Raw genomic sequence first — 21,477 nt, 5'->3', positions numbered from 1 at the left:
TTCCCCAAATTAATCTCACCTGAAGCAAAAGTTGCAAAGGCAAATTCAAGCTCTTGCTTCCATTGTCTATGATGATCTTGGGGAAAAGCAACTGAAAAGTGTAATGAGTCTGGATACTTTCAGTCTAGGGATAAAACTACATTTATTTTTAATTCTTCACAATTTAGTTCAGCCTTTATTGTCTAGGTATCAAGCAGCCTCTGAAGTGCCAATATGGGAATAGGCTGTCGGCTGTTCCAAGTTTCATGAATTCCTCAGAAGTCTCAGATCCAGTGTGAATAAAAGCCTTATTCCCTTTTCTCTAAATACTTGCCATTCCTCTTCAAAATGCAGGTGACCTTTATGTTAAGTAATTTCACCCGCCATATACTATTTCACTTTTTAGTCTGCTTATGTATGTCCTAAACATGTATACATAGTTGTCACTCTTAAATACTGTCTAGGAAAAGATATATGCACTTGTCTGTTTTGCACCTATGCTCATTAGACCAGATTTTAAAATTCACCCTAACATGCCAATAGGTGCAATCGAAAGATACTGGAAAACTAACAGGCTAGAGTAAACAGTTGCTCATCAATTCAAATATTTATTGAGCACCTTTACATGCAAGGCACTGTAGGACAGCTGAGACCAATGCTTGCAGTTGGAAACAGGATGAATCTCAAAACAATGCTTCCAAGACTGCTTTTCTATTTAACAAAATCTCTTCTAATCACAGAGTTTACAATAGAGAATTTAGTAGAGCTTATTAGATATGTCTCAAAATTCCCAACTCATTCATGTTTTAGTCATCTCACAATCCACACACACCTCCATCACTATTATTCAACACTTACATATTGTAGAGAAGTTCAACTTGAATCATACCTCAGTTCAAAAGTTGTATCAAATTTCAAATTTCAAAAATTCGTTTTTGATTAATCTTTATTCCTCCAAATGGCAGTCTGTATACCTCGGCTTTAATTTTCTCTTTATCCATTCATGTTCATGTAAAATTTCATTAGAGATAATACATGAAGTATTGATGCCCTTACAAGCACTTTCTCCAAAATCAACAATTTTGTGCAAGAAATGTATTGATTCTTGGTTATCAATCATTCTCTATAAAAGCACCTGAAAATGTGCCTCTTCTGTGCAGTTTTTAAAATCTTCTAGGAGTGAACAAGGGTTATCACCATTTTTTATTGTCTTCAATTTACCTCTCAATTTATCCAATCCCATTCCATCTGAATATCTCAACCAATATAACTAGGAAAACAAAAACCAAAACCTGTACTACTAAACCCTGCCCCAAATAATGTGTGAATTATGTCTTCCTTCTGTGTTCAAAATATTTTCAAACTTGTTTATTGATAGGCCTACTTTCAGGCATTTCATCCATAATTCTGTGTGGGAAACCTGTATTTACCATAACATTACACAAAGTAATTTGTATGAAGTTTATATAACTGGACTTGATCTGTAACCATAGAGTAGTTCAATCTAAAGACTCCTTTAATAAATTCTTTTTGTAAACCATGATACTAATTAACATTTATCTTGCTTTAAGAACACCTTATTGTCCTTACCTGCTAAGACTGTTTATGTCTTGGTATTTTCCAGGGTAACAGGTATATTAACTTGCACAAATTGGTACTACGAAGCTAGCCTTTCTTCCTTATGGAACAATTTGAGACACACACTTGCCGTCAAGTTGTACAGAATTCTGAAGTCTCCATGTAAAACATGCTTCAAGGAAAAGAACACCAAAAACTTCCCCCAAATGGCATGTCAGAAACTTTGAAAACAGTTAAGGAATTCTTATGATAAAACTATTTCAGTGGCACCTCTCTCAAATATGTCTCCAGACATCAGGATTCTCTACTCCAACTCAGTATAAACCTCCCAACACCAAGTCCTGCTTTAATTTTATTATAACTGATTTATTTATTCCAAGTTTATACATTCTGCTTTCCAGTCACCAAATTTCTTTTGTTCTTAAGTTTCTAAAAAAATAGTCATTTTTCAAAAGCAGAAAAGAAAAGATATATATTTAATATATAAAAGAAAAGGCTAAATCTGACATAATTATATTCTTAAAAACATTCCATTTATTTACAGATGTATAAAAAGGCGAATTATTGGTCTATTGAGATCATGCTGCTTATAGAGTTAGGGTGAGAGCTCACGCTTCTTCTGATTCCTTAACTCCTCTCACTCAACTGCATCTTTTATATTCACATGTAATTTTCATAGACCAGTTTCTCCTGGGGTAAGGTTAAAAGGTAAGAGTTATTGGAGATTTTAGATTTCTATCAAACTGCACGATTGTTCTGAAGACTGAGCCCTCCTCAATAACGCCCTGATAACTTCCTAGTTCTAAGAGGTCTTGAAAACACCATTATCCTGGGGGGTTTGTAATGACATCTGCAGCATTCCTTGAACACTGGAAATCATCTCTCATTTCCTTTGTATATCTCTCATAAACAGAATCACATTATCTTCCCATCCAGACTGATTATTACCTGTTTGTCTATAAAAAAGGGAACAGTGTTCAGAGCAGAATGGTCCTTCTTTTCCTGAGGATTATTCGCTCACTTGCCTGTTTCTTGGCTGACCCTCAAAAGCCTAACACGAGCCTTGGTAAGTCAAGAGGAAATGTGAGGACAAGACAAGCAAGGAAATAATGGAAAACTGCTATACCTGGATTAAAGTACTAGCTTCTCCAAGAACAATTACTAGCAAGGAAGACAGGTGCTGGACTCCTTGGCTAAGGCATTGAATGAAATATGCTGAGTAAAGAGGAGTGGGAAGGATAATGAGAAAGTGAGGAGCATTCATCACCCACTTCAAGCCTCTTCAGTAACCTTAAGAGGAGGGAAGGTTAAATGCTAGATGAGCAAGGTCTAGAAAGCCAAATAACACAAAATCAACAAAGAATTTGCTCCTACTGCAATTTGCAGAGGAAATTTTTCCACCCTTTTTCAATCTGTTGATTACCAGAGTTACTAGAGAGGGAACCAACCATTGAACTCACTGGATAGAACCATTCCAAAGCTGGTCTCACAACTTAGGTCTGAAGATATGCTGAGTGGGATTTGGGATAAAGGCGGCAGGGGATGTAGAAGAAATAGCATCACCTAGGCACAGCCCAGGCACTGGAAGCTCTTGTGTTGGTGTTTAACAACACAAGCAAATCCTGTCAATTGAAGACAGACATGGGTTACATTCCAAAAAATTATTCAAGAAAGGCAAAATGCAGCAGCTAAATCCAGTCTATACATTTTCAGAATAGTGATTCTTGCCCCCAGGAGTTTCCAAGAGACTCCTCAAGTGCACCATGATTATTTACAAACTAGATAGGAAACATTTCTATACTCAATACAAATCTCATCTTCTAGGTTGAAAACTTCAGCCTTTGAGAAATCTATGAAAACTATACAAAAATATAAATTATCTTTATCTTTACAGGCTGTCAGTCCTTCATACCCTGACAGCTAATGAGTGAAAAAGCTCTACAGATCATTGAATCCATGGTAGCAGATAATAAAAAATATATCTTGTGATTCAAATACTGCCTTATTTCCCTGGTAAAGAGTGCCTACTGTGACTTTCCTTTGCTTAACATCCTGTGTAGATAATAGTGAATGAAACCTTCAAGCACCAGAAGACTGGTTTGATTTGGGAAATCCAGCCCCACAATTTATTTTGGCCACTGTCTCTGGTCTGGTGAGGGAATGCTTTTCATTTTAGCTGTTTCTTAAGTGACATGATTTGTGAAAGGGGAAGGGCTCCCTCTATGCCTACCTTCAAAATGTGTACACACACACACACACACACACGCACGCACACACACCAGGTAGAAATTCCTGGTACCGTGAAATGGTCTTTTTCGACGCCCAAAGACAATAAAGGAAAACTAGTATATTTTTTAACATCTCAAAATAATTATCTTAGTAATAAAAGTTAAAAGCATTCCTACTTTACCAGAAGGTTTGAGTTGGTAATTCTGATTGAAAAGGTGAGGGAATGGAAGCTACGTGGGATATGAAAAAAGAGAATTTTGCTGAATGACACGAAGTCCTTCACTTTGGTATTCCATGGTACCCATCCCTCTCTCCCCCTACTCTTGAAACACCAACTAGAAACTATTTCTTCTGGATCCCTCTGCACAAGTGCATCACATTCCTTGGATTTCTGACTTAAACAACGGCTATCAACTACAGTTCAGTCCATAGCAAGTCCAAAGTCCCAAGCAACTTCTCTGGGAAGGAAGAACTAGGAAACACTATGGACCTATAATCTTGTTATGAATTCCTTGTGTAAGAGGGGCACCTCGTGTTCAGTAATGGATCACATCTTCTTAGAGAGGATGAGGAGACCCAGCACCACAAATGAGGTAACACATTTTAACATGATCAGAATTTCATAGTAGTAATTTCTTACACCGAGGTCAGCACCCTACCCTCTTTCTCTACCATTATCCACTGCATTAAAGTCAAGGATCACAGTTCCATGACACAAATAAACAGATGCCAGCAGAGAAAGGTGGTTTCCTCTCATAGCTTGGCTTCTGCCTGAGGACAAATAAGTTCATTTCCCTGCAGAACTTGGTGAGGCCCCAGAGTTGCCCAATTTGGCCACAACAGGTGCCAATGTAGGCATCACCTTGCTCTCCCGGCATTCCTGATCATTCCCTGTTAAGTTTATTTTGTGTCCAACTGACCCAACTTTGGCAGCTACAGGTGCCAAGCAAGGCATCACCTTTAGACTCTGACCATCTGAATCACTGGAAGGATTAGCTACTTTTAAACCAAGAGGTGCCAACTTTGGCATAGGCCTCCACAAAGTATCTGTGCTGCTGTTCTCTAGGCCAGCCTTCATGTGTAGAATGGGAGGTGAGGACACACTTTCAGGCTCCGCAGGGATACCAGAAGTATTCTTCCCTCCATCACTGGCCTTCCTGTGGGAAAGAAGGGAGTCCTTTATCTCAGAGTCAATAACAATCTTAAGGACATCTGGCTCAGAGGCTGTTTCTGTAAGTTGTTTTTCATTCTCAGAAAAGTCATCATCTTCCAAGTGCAAGAGGAGGGGACTAACAGAGTCACTCTCCCCTTGTACATCAGGCAACTCTTTCAAACCAGTTCCCAAGTGGCCAACCTGGAAAGTTGCTCTGTGTCCAGGAGGCAGCTTACTTATAAAAGCCCGTCGAGCATCCCCTGGGAACTCTGTATCCATAGCACTGGGTAGTTCTGCCAGGCTAACAGAGTCATCATTTAGTTGCTGATTAAGAAAGGCAATCTCATTAAGCAGAGAAGTCAGTGTCTCATCAGTATCATCCTCATCTTCCATATTAGTAAGCAGTTCGCTGGGATCCAGTGCTGCTTCTTCTATAGCTGATGCTACCTTTCTCAGTTCCATCTCTATGCTTGAGTCTTTAAGATCTTTCATCTTTAATTTATTAAATGGAGACTCCTTTGGCTTCAGTCTCTCCCGTCTTGATTCACTCTCTTTCCATTTATACTGATTTCCTCTCATGTCGCCAGAAATCTTTTGGGGTAAGAACTCTTGTGCTTCTTGCATACTGGAAACATCAACTATTTGTGGAAAACCAGAATCTTTATTTGCCAGAAAAACCTGTGTTGTACCCAATGCCATTCTGCCATCTCTATGGTTGCCTCTGGAAGAGATTCTACCTGAATCTTCAAAGGAGTTCTCTTCATTCCTGACAATGTTTTTCAGGTGGTCAGGTGGCTTACCATCAGGAACTTCATGAGAATATTTGCTGCCACCCATATCTACCAAACCTCCCTCTGTGGCCAGTGATGTCACATTAACAATTCTTGGCATCATAAATAAGTCGTCATTTTCTAGGGGGGAAAAAAAATCATTTAGATATACAGTGGTAAGCATCTCTCTCTCATTCATACCTAATGAACATCTCAAGGAACTATAGTTAAAATTTACCAGTCTACTTGTAAAGATGAAATAGTAGACTTTAAATTATGGACCTAAACTAACAAGATAATAGGTAAAAAGTAATCAAAAAAATTCTTTAATATTCCATCATTAATAAGCTCTAATTATTTCATAGAGATGCTCCCAAGTTAATTCTTTATCTCGAGGCAGATATGCATCTTCATTCTGTTCACTCCATTAACTGCTATTCTGAAGGGAAAAATGAAGCCCTTTAGGCAGAACTATAAAAGAAAGAATGACACCTCCAGACTGGGTTTAACAGTATTAGTGAAGATATTCTTTTACCTTAATAGGACTTTAGATGCCTAGAACCTAAATCATCAAAGTGAAAACTGTTTTCAACTCTACTTCTTATCCCCCAAAACAAGTGGTGCTCAAACGAAGGCTGATAATGTAGGAATGCACCACCTCTGAGTACAATATAAAATTGACAAATATTTATCAATACTAAAACACTGCTTCATCTCCCTTTTACTCTCACATCTTTTCAATTCTTTTCCTACTGAGAAATAACTAGATATCACAAGAGTTCCGAACCCCAGCTAAAAAGGACCAATCAATACCGTAAGATGGAGCCCAAATGTGTTCTAAAAAGAGGGACATCTCTTACATGTGAATGCAATAGTTCATCATTACAGAACACATTTAAAGGCTTTCTCTGTTACTGTGAGATGCCAGGTGTAACCTTTTTTCACTATCCATAGAAGACGTACCTGACTGGGCCACAGCACTATTGGCAACTTGAGGCTTCAGATCTGCTTCTAAGAGAGCAGGAGAAACAGTTACCACTGGTCCTGAGAACAGGGGACCTTTTAAGGTGAGCAACTGCCCTTGCGGAGTCATCACGATGTTGGCAGAGGAGTGTGGAGTATTAGAGGGTGAGGTATTTTCTGTAAGGAAGATCAGAAATTAGTTAAGGATAAAAAAACTTCAACTAATGCTACTGTAGCCTAGGAGTCTAGGAGACATCCCAAAACCAAGCACTGACTTAACAGGCAAGAAATAAATTTCAAATGTAGTTAGGGAATCTCAAGTTGGAATTTACTTTCTGAGCCACTTTTCACTGAGTAATGGTTACCTGTCCACTGATTCTTATAATGAACAGAATTTCTTACTGCTGAGGAACAAAGCTATGGAACCACTTTTTCAATGGAATGCTTCTGATAGTCTTGATGGTGAATGTGGATGAAAGTACACACAATTCTATCCCAGGCTTGCTTTCCTATACACCTATAACAAATTACTTCAAGTTTCTAGACCTTGGTTTTTCCATCTGTGAAATGAGGTAACTGGACTTAAATGATCATTAAAGTTCTTAGCAATAATATCACTTGATTTTGCAATGTTAAAATTAAGTCATTTTTCAGTATCCATCGATACTTTCCTAGCTGATTTAATTAACCAAATTTGCTGGTTCATACATTGTGCTTATCCAAAGAGTAAAAACGAATATACCACTCTCTAAATATATAAACAAGTAATTAAATTTTTAAAAATTTCCAAGTTATTTGTCTCAGCTAGAGACAAACTTCCTCAACTTATGAGCACATCTGCTGGGAAATCAAGAGTTCATGTATAAAGTCGGAAAAGATAACAGCCTAACAAAATACTCACTAAAACACTAGAAGAAAATATATGACTGTAACCTGCTATTAAAATTAGGTCTTAAATGTTACCAAGAACGGTAACTTCTTAGGATTTGCTTGAGTGTGAAAACTAGAAACCAAAATCTAATGAAGTTAATGTTCTACTTTTTATACAACTCATATTTAATTAATTCAATTAAAACTAAAATTATGGCCACGAGATGTCCAGTCCACTAAACTCAACTAAAATGATGCTCATCTACATTAAAGAAATCAACGAATGTCCCTCCTACCTGTGGCCTGGTCTCTTTTTCTGGAAAGAATCAAAGGTTTCCCCTTCCTGTTATTTATAAACATCTGTCCAAGATCTACAGATGATGCAGAAGATCCTTCCTGCTGTTTGCTAGTTCTGGGAGACACATCAAACTCATCTGATCCCATCTTCTTTTTTCTTTTTTGTGCCTCTAGTGCTTGTTGTTTTGCATAAATATACTCTAGCTTCTTCAGGACCACTTCTTCTGTCTTACCTATAGGTTGACAGGGAATAAATTGTCACTCTGTATATGACTTCACATAATAATGAGAAATAGAGTCAACTGAAATCCAGTTGATTTAACTGTATTCCCCAAAACTATGGAAGGCAAGAGTGATTATAATCCAGAAGAAATGTCCCACCCGGTCAAAAATTAATTCTGCTGTTAACTCTGAACCAAGCCTTAAACTAAGTAGTACCTCAAAAATCTACCGAGGATTTCTCCTCACTAAAGCTGTTATCATTCATATATCTCACCTGAAAGAGATGATACTTTCCGTATCAAAATATTCCGTTTTCGAGTCAGGAGATTTTTCTGTCCTATTAATTTGTCTGCCTGATCAGTTAGTCCCTGAATTTCACTGAATGCCTAGAACAGAAATAGTAATATCACGTCAATCGATTCACTCTTTCCTAAAAGCGAATGAGGTCTACACAGTTTCTTTAAAGAAAAAATTTAATCTAACATTTTAGAGAACTTTATAATGCCATTAAAATAATTCTTGATGTTTCGGAAATTATTTTTTGTTAAACTGCAGGTTTTCTGGCTTATACTTCTAGGAAACATGATTATTTCCAAAAGGAATCAATAAGTGGTTAATAGGTGTTTCCACTACTATAAGGTGATACAAAATTTTACTCTGCTTTAATTTTAATAATCAACTTTAAAATCATCTCCTAGTCTAAGTAAAAGCTGGATGAAGTAACTCTGTTCTAAGAGGAAGACGAATGAATACTGCTTGCCTTGTAGTTACTCTTCCAACTTTTACTACTTTAAAAGTAATTTAAATGAAAGTGTCTTATATATTCTATACGCAAACTTAAAATTTCTGCTAGCTTGAATATTTCAGATTTTCTTTTAAAATGACTATCAACTGTACTGACATACATAAGTAGTATGTTAAAATATCACTTATGTTGTGCTTCTTCACTGTGATAAACTATTCTAAGGGTTATGGAGAACACCAATGTAGAGACTGTGCTAAAGAGAGCTTCCCAGGGTTTCTGACTTTAATGGAAGACAGGACAGCTCTGCCAATTAAGAATCTAGCAATGAATAGCTACTCTGACTCAACACAAGAACTTTCTCCCCTAAAGAATATATTGGGCCTTCACTAGTCCACATTCAAATGTTAAATACAACTCTATCTCAATCTCCCTCATATGCAAATGTTTTCTCTTCTCCTAGCATCTCTAGAAGACTCTCTTAGTCAAGCTCTTATTTGCCATTTACACAGAACACTTACCCTAGTGAGAATGAGACTTTTGGAGACTTTGGAAGAATGAAGTAATCCCAATGTGATCTTCAATTTCTCAAAGAGATCCCTCATTTCACCACGCCTGCGCCGCTCATTGGCAGTGTGTGTCCGGCGATAATAAGCAAATGCTTCAGCTTCTTTCTGTAGTTTTTCACTCCAGTAATCAGGCTTCAGTTTTAGAGGCATCGGAGGAGCCTGTCCAAACAAAAGATTTCTACCTAAATATTTTTCACATGTACCTTCCCTCCTCCTCCATCCCAAATAGCACTGCCCTGTATCAGACACAAACCATCTTCTGTCTGGACTATTCTAACAGCCATCTTACTACCACTGTCTATTCTACCTCCAAACCTACTTCGACAGTGTAAATTCTTAACATTTAAAACTCAAACTTTGCATTTTTCAGAAAAGCCTTTCTTGACTCTCAGGATGCCTTAGACTCATTTTTTATTTATTTCATTTCAATTTTTTAAATTATTTACTATATAGACATAATAGATGCATATAAGATTTTAAATATAAACATTTAAAAGGCTTAATAATAAAAAGCAACTGTGCCCTGCATCTGTACAGGGGTCCTCAGAAAAAACTACTTTTTGATGCTTTTAGCTACCTTTCCTGGTTCTTAAATCTATACCTATATAAACGTGTTTATTTATATATATATAAAAACAGTAATGTAAGCCTATTTTCAATTTTCAATGCTATTAACTTCCTGCTACAAAGATTTAGCTCACACAACTCTTACATCATCCCATCTTCCTAATATAGATATATCATTAATTTTACTTCTTCCATTGACCCCTTTGCAACTTGAATATAATTCTATTTCTACCTCTCATTTCATCGATAAACAATATCTCTTTGTAAAATGACGGTATCAGCACTCATTATTCTTCTCCTTATTTTTTCTTTCTTCTTTAACCTCCCAATCTATTATCTGTACTTACACATTTTTCAAGACTGAAATTAAGTCTTCATACTTTATTAACAGATTATTAAAGTTTTAAAAAATCATTAACAGTGGCTACACTATTATGACAATGTGAATATGATTCATACAAAGAAATTATTAAGTACATTTCCTGTCTTCCAGTTTCTTGTTTGGTGTTTTTCCCCCTCTGATGTTTCTAATTGTATTCCTTTTCATATGTTTGCCTTTACCATAACCCTGCCAATATCCCAAAACTCTTATATAAAAATTACTGTTTTTCTGAAGTTAAACTCACTGAGCATTACCAGTATAAAAGAATAAAAGATACAAGATGGAAAATTAGCACCGAGTTTAAATATAGCAAAACGCTATATATAATTTGCATGTAATACTTAATAAAAACAATGGATTATAGAAATAAGCTATTATGAAATTCTTATATCTGAAAAATGTTTTAGAATAAAAATAAAATGTAGCAATATATACAAAATAATTACAAACATGTAAATATGTATCATATGACCCCCCAAACCAAACCCAAACTAAATCACTCTGATTTTTGAAAAGACCTGAATAACACCCTCCAACTCAATCCAATCTCCATCATTGTCTTTATCTCTTAAGAAGACAGAATAAGAAGTGGAAAATGGTTTAAACAACCAAACTCCCTTCTATTTTTTTTTTTTAAGAAAAATCTATCAACTTCCAACTTTAAAATTCCTCTTTTTTTTGGCTTTTTTCTTGGTTTCTATACCTTGCCTTAACAAAGACTATTTTATTACTTTTTTTATAATTTTTTTTATTGTGGTGACATTGGTTAACAAAATCCAGTAAGTTTCAGATGTACTCCTTCCATTTAGTGCTAGTAATGATAAAGAGAAAATCTTGCTTAATTATGGTTTAATGATATCATATAGTGAATACATTTAATAAAATCAAAGGTTTATAATTTCATGGCTCCTTGAATTGCTAGTCATCATTTCAGAGAATAATTATTTAGGTCATTGAAAATCATGAGCCTAGACAAAGAAGAATGCCAGCTTGTTTTATATCATATCATTACATTATAAAATTAAAATCCATATGGAGTTTATGAAAATTGATAAGCACTCCATACCCATTTTAATTCTAAATTATTCTATCATTGGGGGGGGAGGGGGATAAATAGAGAATTAAGAGAAAAAAAGCATTAATAGTTTAATTTCATTAAAGGGAAAAAAGCTGATTAACTGGTAAGATTAGTCCTGAAAAATGTTATATCTAATATAGTTAATGTCCTTAACTCTAAGAACAATTTTATCAATTTCACTAAATAAGTAATTATTTTTAAATACATTATAAATACCTTTCGACTCCTTTCAGCAGTTTTTTCATCTGCAGAGATATGGGTACGGCACCTAGATAAAGACAGTATTTTCCAATATCTTACTGAAATTCAATAATCTAAGACCTATTTTCACAGCTATATTAAAACAAACCATCCCAAATTGTCTAAATTGTAACTAGCTTCTTTTTTCCAAGGTCCACTATGTGGCAATATAATTTATTCAACAATATACTTTTTTATCTAAGAAACAGTGTCCAAATATAATCCCTAAAACTACAAATTATTATTTTCAATCATAAAATATTTCAGACATACAATACTATATAAACGAACATATAATGAACATCCAGGTATGCATAACGTAGCTTGAGAAATAAAACCTCTAAAAAATTATAGGAGGATCCCACATGCAGCCTACTCAATCACATTTCCTTACTTCTCACAGGTACACTCCCAAACTGAGTTTACCATGGAAATCTTTACAGTTTTATTAGGAATGTATGATATATCCATACACAGAAAATATTATGTAGCCATTTAAAGACTATATTATGTACAGTATAACTCTCAACTGATCTGTTTCATCTATTTTATCTCAGACATGTTGATGTATATAGTTCTAGTTCAATCATTTTAACTGCTATGCAGTATCCCAAAGTGTGAATTTTCCCCAATTTTTTTTTTTTTTCAGAATGTTACTAGGTTTGTTTCCAAATTTTCACAGTGCTGCAATGGATAGTTCCATACATGACTCCTTATACATATGTGTGTGCTTTTCTAGGGTATATACTTAAGAGTGGAATGGATGGGTAGAAGAAAGGCATGAACATCTTCAAATTTAGTAATGCCACAGTTCTCTCTCCAAAGGGGTTATTACAAGTTACACTCCCTACCTGTAATATGTTCCTATTGCTCCACAACTAAATAGCAGTGCTATCAAAATTCTCAATTTTGCAACTCTTATGGGTTTGTGAATTGATAAAGTCACTGAAGTTTAATGTGCATTTCCATAATTACTTGTGAAATTGAACACATTTGCATTGTTGACCAGCCATCTAGGTTTCCTCTTCTGTGAATTGCTTGACATACCCATTACTAACTTCTCTAACTGAATTATTTTCTTACTGACTTGTAACAATTATTTTATATCCTTGATAATAATCCTTTGTCAAACACCTATTACAAATATTTTCCTTATAGTCTAAGTTTGCCTTTTCACTGTTTTCATGGTATTCTGACAAAAAATTGTTAATTCTTAACAATCTGCTCTTTTATAACAGTTTGTGCTCTTTTTGTGTGTTGGTTATTCTTGGCCCTCCATTATAACATGGTAACTCTCCATTTGGTGAAGTCTTCTTCAGTGTCAGTAACATTTATAAAAGCTTTGCACAACTTTGGTTTAGTCCCAAACAGATTTTTTTGTTACTACTGAAAATGGTAGTAGTTTTTAGATTACACTTCTTTGTTTGTTATTGTTTAAGAACTCGATTTTAGTATGCTGAACTTATATCCAGCCAATAAAGCTGAAATTAAATCTTTACTTAAGTTTTTAAGAGATTTAAACTCTTTCAACCTTCACATTGAAGAAAACTATTAGGACTTCTCCCTCCTTATACGTTCTCAGCATCACTAGAGATGAAAAATTACTCTTTCTTAACTCATTGCTACTTTATATGGTAGTTAATGAGATAAAAGAAAAAGTACAGTGTCTGGCACAAAGGTAAGAACTCATCTCACCTTTTCTTTCTTTTTCTCACACCCCAATCCCTAATCAATATAAGGCTCACTAAAACAGAAAATGGAATAAATTTTCCTGAGCAAGTTGTCATGTCCTCTGTATTTCCATCTCATCAGCTGAACAGGTAGGAAAATTTTCCTTTCTGTACCTCACCTGTACAAGTAAGCAAATTTAAAACTTAATGCCTTATTCTTAAAAGACAAAGGAACTAACCTTTGCTGAGCAGTCCACTTGTGTCAGTTATGCTAGCTGCTTATATTAACTCATTTAACATTTAAATGGGGGCATTTTCCTCATTTCATAGGTAAAGAACCTACAAATCTAAGAAATTAAAGACTTTGCCCAAGGATAAATAGCTACAAACTAGCAAAACTATTATTTTATTACCAATGTGTCAGGCTCCAAAAGCAAATGTTATTCACATTTACACAGTCTCCTAGAAATAACCAAGCCAAGTTAACCACCTCTGAATTTCAGCTCCTCTCACCTACACATCAGAAAAAAGCTAGAGGAATAAAGGAACCAGGTCAGTTACCCAGAGCACCCAACAGAACAGTTTTGTTTATGGTCGAAAACAACAACAATTCGTGGAAAAATAAGACTTACGGCTGTTTAAAAGTTTCCATGTGAGCAGCTGTGGTCTTCATGTGGGCAACATTAATTTCCTCAGAGAGCTCTTCTACAGTCTCGATGTCCACCTGCTCTTCATCCTCAATGAACTCTATACAGTTATCCTGAAATACAGCATTCCATCAGTAAATAATGTACTGGGAGCAAGCACACCTATACTTTTCAACTGAATGCTCCCCTTATAAAACCAACCAGTGCCAAGCACTGATTTTACACTATGAGTACTGACAATTCTAAACTTGTTAATCATAAGGAATTAATTCACAAAGCAACAACCAAGAACTAGATTATAAATCATAGATATATATTAAATAGACATCATTAAACTGAACAGAATCCCCAAAAGGCTATACTGATGCTGCAATGTTATTTCTAGTGGACAAAATTCAAGCATGGATATATTAAAGCTGCCTACATCTTAAAATTAAATAGCAGTAAAATAAAATTTGGCAAGTGGAAAAGAGAAAATTTCAGGCTCTAGTTTAAGAATGCTTCATAGCTAACCCCGTATTAGATTCTCACAAAAACATACTCAAGCCAATTACAGAAAAAGAATATAGCCCAGACAGTCTTCTAAGTCTCTCAACTTTACAGAACAAGGGCTTTGGAAGAATTTTAGATACCAAAAGAAGCCCAGGCTTCTTCTACTTATTATACCAAAAAAACGAGTCAATCAGTAAGCATTTATTGAGCACCTGTCACAGAAACTCACTGTATATTTTATGTAACAGAATATACAGATTATGAGATGTGCAGATATTTTTAAAGTCCACCTTTAAAAGTAGTGTTTACTATGCCAGACTCTAAACAGGGAATAGATTATCTATATTAATACTGTACCAGAGAGGTACAACTCAAAATAAGGCATCTTAATCACCTTAATAATTCTATGTTTAAACTTGTTGGAAAAATTACTTACCCCCAAATTATGGGCTCCATAAGGCTGATAGACACTAAATGCAAGCCATCATTTATGTTCTCAATTTAAGCACAATTTAAACAATGTATGATAAATTTAAACAATGTAACAGTGTATTTTAAAATTAACTCTAGAAAGCTAAATCAACAGAGTCCCAACAGAATCTAAATAGTCTGAATAGTAATATAGGTAGATGCTTTATAGTATTAAAACTCAAGAATTTCTGACTACTGCATGGCTTTAACTTCAGGCCTTTGTAAATAATATCCAATAAACTTCACAATGGAAGATTTAAAGAGGCTATTCACAATTTTCCTTACACTATTCCAATATGGTAATCACAAGCATAAAGATATCATAGGTATATACAGGTACATAAACACAATGTAGAATTTAGATTTTAGAAATCTTTTAATATAATGCCCTTACTTTGAAAAAGGTCAGCGTACCTTGTATGTCAGAGTCCCTATTAGGAAATTCAAGCAATGCCACCCTATATGATTAAGAAACTCCTCTAAAAGTTACAGTAAGTCAGTTCTACTGACAGCAATAGTTTTCACTGGTTTTAAAGTTGGACTGTTTTCGTCTGATGCTTATCCAGGCTGACATACAATGGGAGACTGGAAAAAGATCTGCAATCTAACTCCTAAACTCAGTGAGTTCAGATTCTTCAGCTGCCTAGATATCTGTCCTCAAAAAGGATTAGGCCAGGGATAGAATATAAGGCAAATACTACAGAACCATCCAATTATAGAACTAGATCCTCGTTTTACAAATGAGACAACTGAGGTACAGTAATAACCAACACAAAAATATTAAAATATTTAAACATTTTAGTTTTAAAATATTTATCTTTTTGTTATGTTTTATCTGCATAAGGCAGTTAGGCATTAACACAGAAGGACCAGGTAACACAAAGACTAAACGAATCTCAAGAAAGTGAGTTTCTAAAACAAAAAATTGCTTGACTGACAATCAGTGCATAAGGCCATATTATCTGCTCCTGAAGAGAGGGACTAACCCATTTAGATTTCAGGGCACCCCACAGGCAACTAACTATAATCTCCTTATGATTTAGAGCATATCTCATGTTAGGGGTCATCAAACCACAGCCCACAACCTGTTTTGTAAATAAAGTGTTACTGAAACACAGCTCCTATACTTATTCACTTACTATTGTTAACGGCTGCTTTCACGCTACTTTCATGTTACAACAGCAATTGAGTAGTTACAACAGCAAACCATCTAGCCTGCAAAGTCTAAAATATTTACAATCTAGCCCTCTACAGAAAAAGTTTGCCCAACTCCTGCCCTATTATTATACCTGACTCTCAATTACTTAGTTCAGGAAATACAACCCTAAATAAGAAGTCTACAAAATGACTTCAGAAATTCCAAATTATAAAGGTCATATTACAAAGGAAGATGACCAAAGTTCAGAATGTAAATTATAAAAACTAATTTTAGGAGTTAAAGAGCAACTTAAGGCACAGTTATGTTAAAATATTAAATGGTATTTTCCATTTTTCTCCAAAAAGAACCTCTCTCTTAATGCAGGTAGATAAGTTTTCCTCTAGTTCTAAGGTCACCCATTCCCTGGTTTCTTATATATCTATCAGATAAACTATAATTACTTTATATAGAAAATGTCCAAAAAAACTAACTGGGATCAAATGAGAACAGTGGTTTTAGGATTTCTCTTTTAAACCTAACCTGACAGGGACTCTCAAGCATCTATCCCCCAAAGATTTAAGCCAGCCTTTCCATAATATCAGACAAGTCTCAAAGAACAGCATAAGCTCAATAAATGTTACCTGACTGACACAGCCTAAAAAATACAAAGTCATTTAAACATGATCTAAATCTAGGCATCCAACTGAATGTATCAAGGTCTTAGTGATCTTCTGGAAAAGCTACTGTCCCTACTAAATCATTTAAATCCTTGAGGTTCAGTCACAACAAAAATGGGCTCACCACCTTTTCTACATCATCAACCTCCTCACTCTGGTAGTCAGAAACAATATCCACAATGTCATCAATAGAATCATCGGTTTTCTCATTCTCATCTTCCTCATCTTCTTCTCCCAAATCCAAAACACTGAAGTCAGCACTGCTTCTCCCACCCTTCTCTTCTTTTGGTTGTATCTGTTCTCCTGATAGCAGTAAATGATCTTGAAAATGTCCTTCCCCTCTGCTCCTTTTTGTAGCTCTCCTAGGAATGGAGATGGCTGCAGAACTAGAAATCTTACTCCAAGAATCACATTCAGTTTTTAAAACTCTGGTACTCCCAGTAGTTCCACTTTTCCCAAGTAAATCAGAGATGCCTTGTTCTTGTTGAAACACATCTGAATTTTCCTGACAAGCCTTCGTTTCTTTAATTAACTGCTCATCTGCCTCTTTCTTGCATTCTTGTGAAGTTCCAACACATTTCTGGGTCAATGGGCCCTTCAGGTGTTTTCTCCATCTCTCCTTAATACTGTCCTTCAGAGAGTCTCCACATCCCTTCTCCTTGGCCTCTGGCTGTGGATCAGACTGATGCTCTGCCACTGTGCTCCCTGATAATCCGAGTTTACACTCTTCCTTGGAGATTACTGGAAATTCATTTGATTTTTCCTCTGGACTGTCTAATACTTTCTGCTGTTCCACTTTCACATTACCAAGTTGTTTTTTAAGCTGCACATTACTTACACTTTGGACTGTCATATTACTGGATTTTTCAGTAATGGTCTTAATTTCTAGAACAGTCAGTTTTTCTTTGGAACTGTTTTGATTCCTAACTGGATCTTCATCAACATCTTTACAGGCTTCACTTGTGTGTGATCCAGTGACACAAGAATGCTCAGAAGGTTTAAGAGTTTCAGGACCTTCTTCTGTAAGGGATTCTTCATCTAAATGATCACCCCCATCTCCCGAGGAATCATTCAGGGTTTCTTCTAAGGCAGTAGCTCCTGAGTTTTGCTTTATTACATTAGTCTCAGAGTCTATAGTTTCTCCTTCTGACTGTAGGACCTTCTTAGTCTCCTGCTCTCTTTTTAAAAAGCTTGTTTCATCTTTCTGGTCTGCATTCTGGGATTCTCTCTTCATCTGAAGAGAAGCAACATGTTGAAGAATGGAGCTGGGAACAGGTTTTTGTCCTGGGAGCTGCAACAAGGCAAAACTACCAGACTGGAGAGGAATGAGGCTGGCTGTCCCAACAGGCTGCCCTCCAGAGCTATAGGTTATTTTGGTTTCAGAGCCTGTTTTACTTGCAAAGCTTTGTGGTTCAGGAGGGGAAATCCTCAGGGTCAATGTACCAGACTGAGACACAAAACTAGGTCCAGAAGAAAGTAATGATGGTGCCTGAGTGAAAACGTTCACTGCTGGAGAAGACCCAACAGCCTGAATTACAGGACTCATAACAGAGAAAGCAGAGGATGAAGCAGAAGATGGTGGAGTCTCTGAAGGCTTGGAAGGAGTGGGTAACCGGATTCCCATCACAGACCCTGGTAAGAAAAAGAAGGCTTTAAGTCACCATTACCCATATCAAGACTTGCAGGGTATGCTTTTCTTTTTAGACAGGCGATTCTAAGAGACTAAGAAAACCAATTCTGGCATATTAACATTCCATATGGCCAAATGATTCAACAAAGGAAAAACTCATCAGAGAGATCTGTAGTGTTATACCTGGGTTTCGAAACATGACAGGCTGTAAGTTAGGCTGGGTATTAGAACCTCGAAGCTGATGCAAAGGAAGAAGCTGGACAATCTGCCCATTAGGGTGCCTGAATAGGTTCATTCCACTTGGGCTCCTAATAGGCTGCAAGACCATCCGATGTCCTGGAAGTTGTGTATTTGACACAGGTCTAAGAGTAGGAGAACCCTGCTGCACTGGAATCAACAACAATCGAGGTCCAGTACGTTTCACTGGGTTAGGAGAGACCTGTGGAGTAGCCACTGGAATCTGAGGGGCATTTTCTGAAAAACAGGAAATGGAAACATAGTATTAGAATTTCCCTTTAACACATTTAAGAAAAAATTATTGACATAGGATCTGACCATGCTACAAATAACTTTTAATTTGCATTAAAAAGCTGGTGAAATCCTGTACCTCTATGATATGCTATGATATGCTAATTAATAGTCCTACAGCTGAAAACAATTTATCTTAAACCTAAATATTAACCAGACATTGCAGGACCTTACATTTAAACTGGTAAAAAAAAAAGAAACAAAAAAATCAATTGTCAAGAGGTGTATTTAAACAGATAATACTTCTGCCTAATGAAAAACATAGGCTGGCCTCTAAATCTGGATTCTCCCTAATGCTGAAGAGATCATTCATGATGAAATTCTCTTCAACTTTAAAATTCAGGCTGTTAACACTTAACTAGACTTATGACTTATGACTTAGTTTCACATATCATATTCAAATATCATAGTCAAAAACTAAAAATTATGAGGTATAAGAAACTTCTTGGTTTTTAAAATTCACTGACAAATAAGCAAAGCATAAAGATTTGTGGAAATTATTTTTCATAAGGAAAAAAATACATACCCCCAAAAAATGGAATGAAATTAAGAGACATCAAAGAAGCAGGGAAATAAAGCCTGGTTAGAAGAGGCAAAAGATAGTTTTAAAACAAACAGAAAAAGCAAAAATTTAATGCAGAAGATGGAATTAAAAGAGATTTCAAGCTATCAACAATATCTAAAGATTCACTTTAATGTTTGGAAGAGATATTTAAAAATGCTAAATCTTATCTACAGATAAGATTTCTGTAATCTTATCTACAGATAAGATTTCTGGACATGGGGATAAAGAGGTAGGAATAACAATGATAATAAGCATAAATGAAACTGGTCTAACATTACCATTCAAATTAGTGAACTTATTTAACATTATTAATAAATTCTTTCATTAATTTGTCACTAAATAGAAAAATCAACAGATTTAACATGTGATATCCTTTTAGATAGGCACCCTGCCCCATGAAACGTATCAAATTTCTACAAGAAAGTCATACTCAATATTAAAATGACAAATTATATATATAGAAGACCCAGTACTCTTGAAAATGAAATAAAAAACAATGACCCAACTGTCCGTGAAAAAGTGTACAATTTAAACAAAAACATTTATGTGAATTAAGAAACATGTTAGAGCATTAATTTCCTAAAAATTTCTACTTAAATTTTAGTGATTCAAATTACTCCAGTTCAGAAAATGAAAGCAGTCTTCAATACACATGGTAATAAATATGACATTGTTTACTGAAATGTGAGAAAGGCAAGAGAAAAAGAAGGTAAGTCAAATGAAAAAATCACAGATATCTAAGTGCCCAAGTTGGGATCCTCTTTATAAACCTAGAACAAAATTATACACACTTCCTTAGAAGTAGCAGTTATCTAGGTCAGCTCCATTTGTAAAATGGCAGATGAGAAAAATCTGTTAACATTTCCTCAAGTAATACATAAGATATTAGGTTTTAGGTGGCATATAGATATAGAATAAACCATGTCAGAAATTCCCCTTCCAATTTTAACCTTTTGATTATATATAAAAGTACCAGTCTTTATGTCTTTAATATTATGCCAGCATTTTCTAGCTTTCTTCATTAATAGAGCAAGCCATATACTAAAAACATATTATAGTAGCTAGCTAGAATTTATTATTTTTATTATTATTGTTTCCATGTGTTTATTTATGGGATTAACCTCTATTTTGGCAAGTAATGTTTTCCAATTACAGTAAAATTGCTTTTTTAAAAGTACACTTAAGTAAACAAATGAGTTGATTAAATAAACACACTGTCAATGTAGTACATGGGAATGAGAGCAAAATACACAAATGTATATTCGGAGTGACTGAAATCTGAGAAACAATAAACTACAAAAAGCTAAATGGCTTTATTAGTTTCATTCATGACAATTAAAAATATAAAGAAAGGTTGGAATCCATATGACCAGTTAAAATGACAAGATTTAAACTGATAGTTTTCTAAACCATATGTATGAAACCTTGAGATTCGATAGGAAATCAAAGCAGCTTCATCAACAATGACCTCACTTCCAAGATGATATATTAAAATAACTTTTTATAATCTTTTTTATATATTTATTTATGAGAAAAAGCAGAAGATAACTCATTTAATATTGTGATTCACTTTTCAATGAATAATTCCAACTTATGAACTAACTCCCAAATCACTTCTTTCCTAAAATATCAATAGGGATTTGGACCATGTCACTAAAGGCAAAAATATTTAGGAATAAAAATATCAATAACCAAGACAAAATTGCTGATAGCTATTTATTTCCCTTTATTTTTTTAAATTTATTTTTTATGGTGACATTGGCTAATGAAATCTGGTTTCAGCTGTACATTTTAACAGTAAAGCATATATATATTTACATTGTGTTCACTTCCCATAGATTTCTGTCACCACATATTTGACCCCTTTTACTCCATCTACCTTCCCCTAACCCCCTCCCTATTTATTTCTCTTTAAATCCTGCCAAATCTCTCACTCTTTTCCACAGTAATTATTCTTTGAGTACACTAAGGAAGCTACTTACTTTAGCTTGTTAAATTAGGATAGAAAAACTACCAAGTG

At 35.1% G+C, this 21,477-nt stretch overlaps 1 protein-coding gene across 15 annotated transcripts in view; it reads right to left on the bottom strand.

Annotated features, from left to right (window-relative positions):
- Window positions 1–571: 571 nt before the first annotated feature.
- The window catches only part of MGA (MGA, MAX dimerization protein), a 130,732-nt gene continuing 109,826 nt past the window's right edge, over window positions 572–21,477 (bottom strand). For 12 of the 15 annotated variants that reach the window (XM_011354953.2, XM_011354954.2, XM_023527778.1 and 9 more), the window contains 9 exons: window positions 18,548–18,838; window positions 16,862–18,366; window positions 13,942–14,069; window positions 11,616–11,667; window positions 9,325–9,531; window positions 8,336–8,447; window positions 7,839–8,072; window positions 6,673–6,849; window positions 572–5,850 (listed from right to left, as the gene is read on the bottom strand). In XM_011354953.2, coding sequence (XP_011353255.1) covers window positions 4,574–5,850; window positions 6,673–6,849; window positions 7,839–8,072; window positions 8,336–8,447; window positions 9,325–9,531; window positions 11,616–11,667; window positions 13,942–14,069; window positions 16,862–18,366; window positions 18,548–18,838 — 3,983 coding nt within the window. In that variant the 3' untranslated portion in view covers window positions 572–4,573. The remainder of the gene's footprint in view (window positions 5,851–6,672; window positions 6,850–7,838; window positions 8,073–8,335; window positions 8,448–9,324; window positions 9,532–11,615; window positions 11,668–13,941; window positions 14,070–16,861; window positions 18,367–18,547; window positions 18,839–21,477) is intronic. The other 3 variants (XM_011354962.2, XM_011354956.2, XM_011354957.2) reach the window with 3 other exon arrangements.

This window comes from Pteropus vampyrus, unplaced genomic scaffold, assembly GCF_000151845.1.
Source record: "Pteropus vampyrus isolate Shadow unplaced genomic scaffold, Pvam_2.0 Scaffold19, whole genome shotgun sequence".
Taxonomy (NCBI): domain Eukaryota; kingdom Metazoa; phylum Chordata; class Mammalia; order Chiroptera; family Pteropodidae; genus Pteropus; species Pteropus vampyrus.
This window is presented reverse-complemented; position numbering and strand designations above follow the sequence as displayed.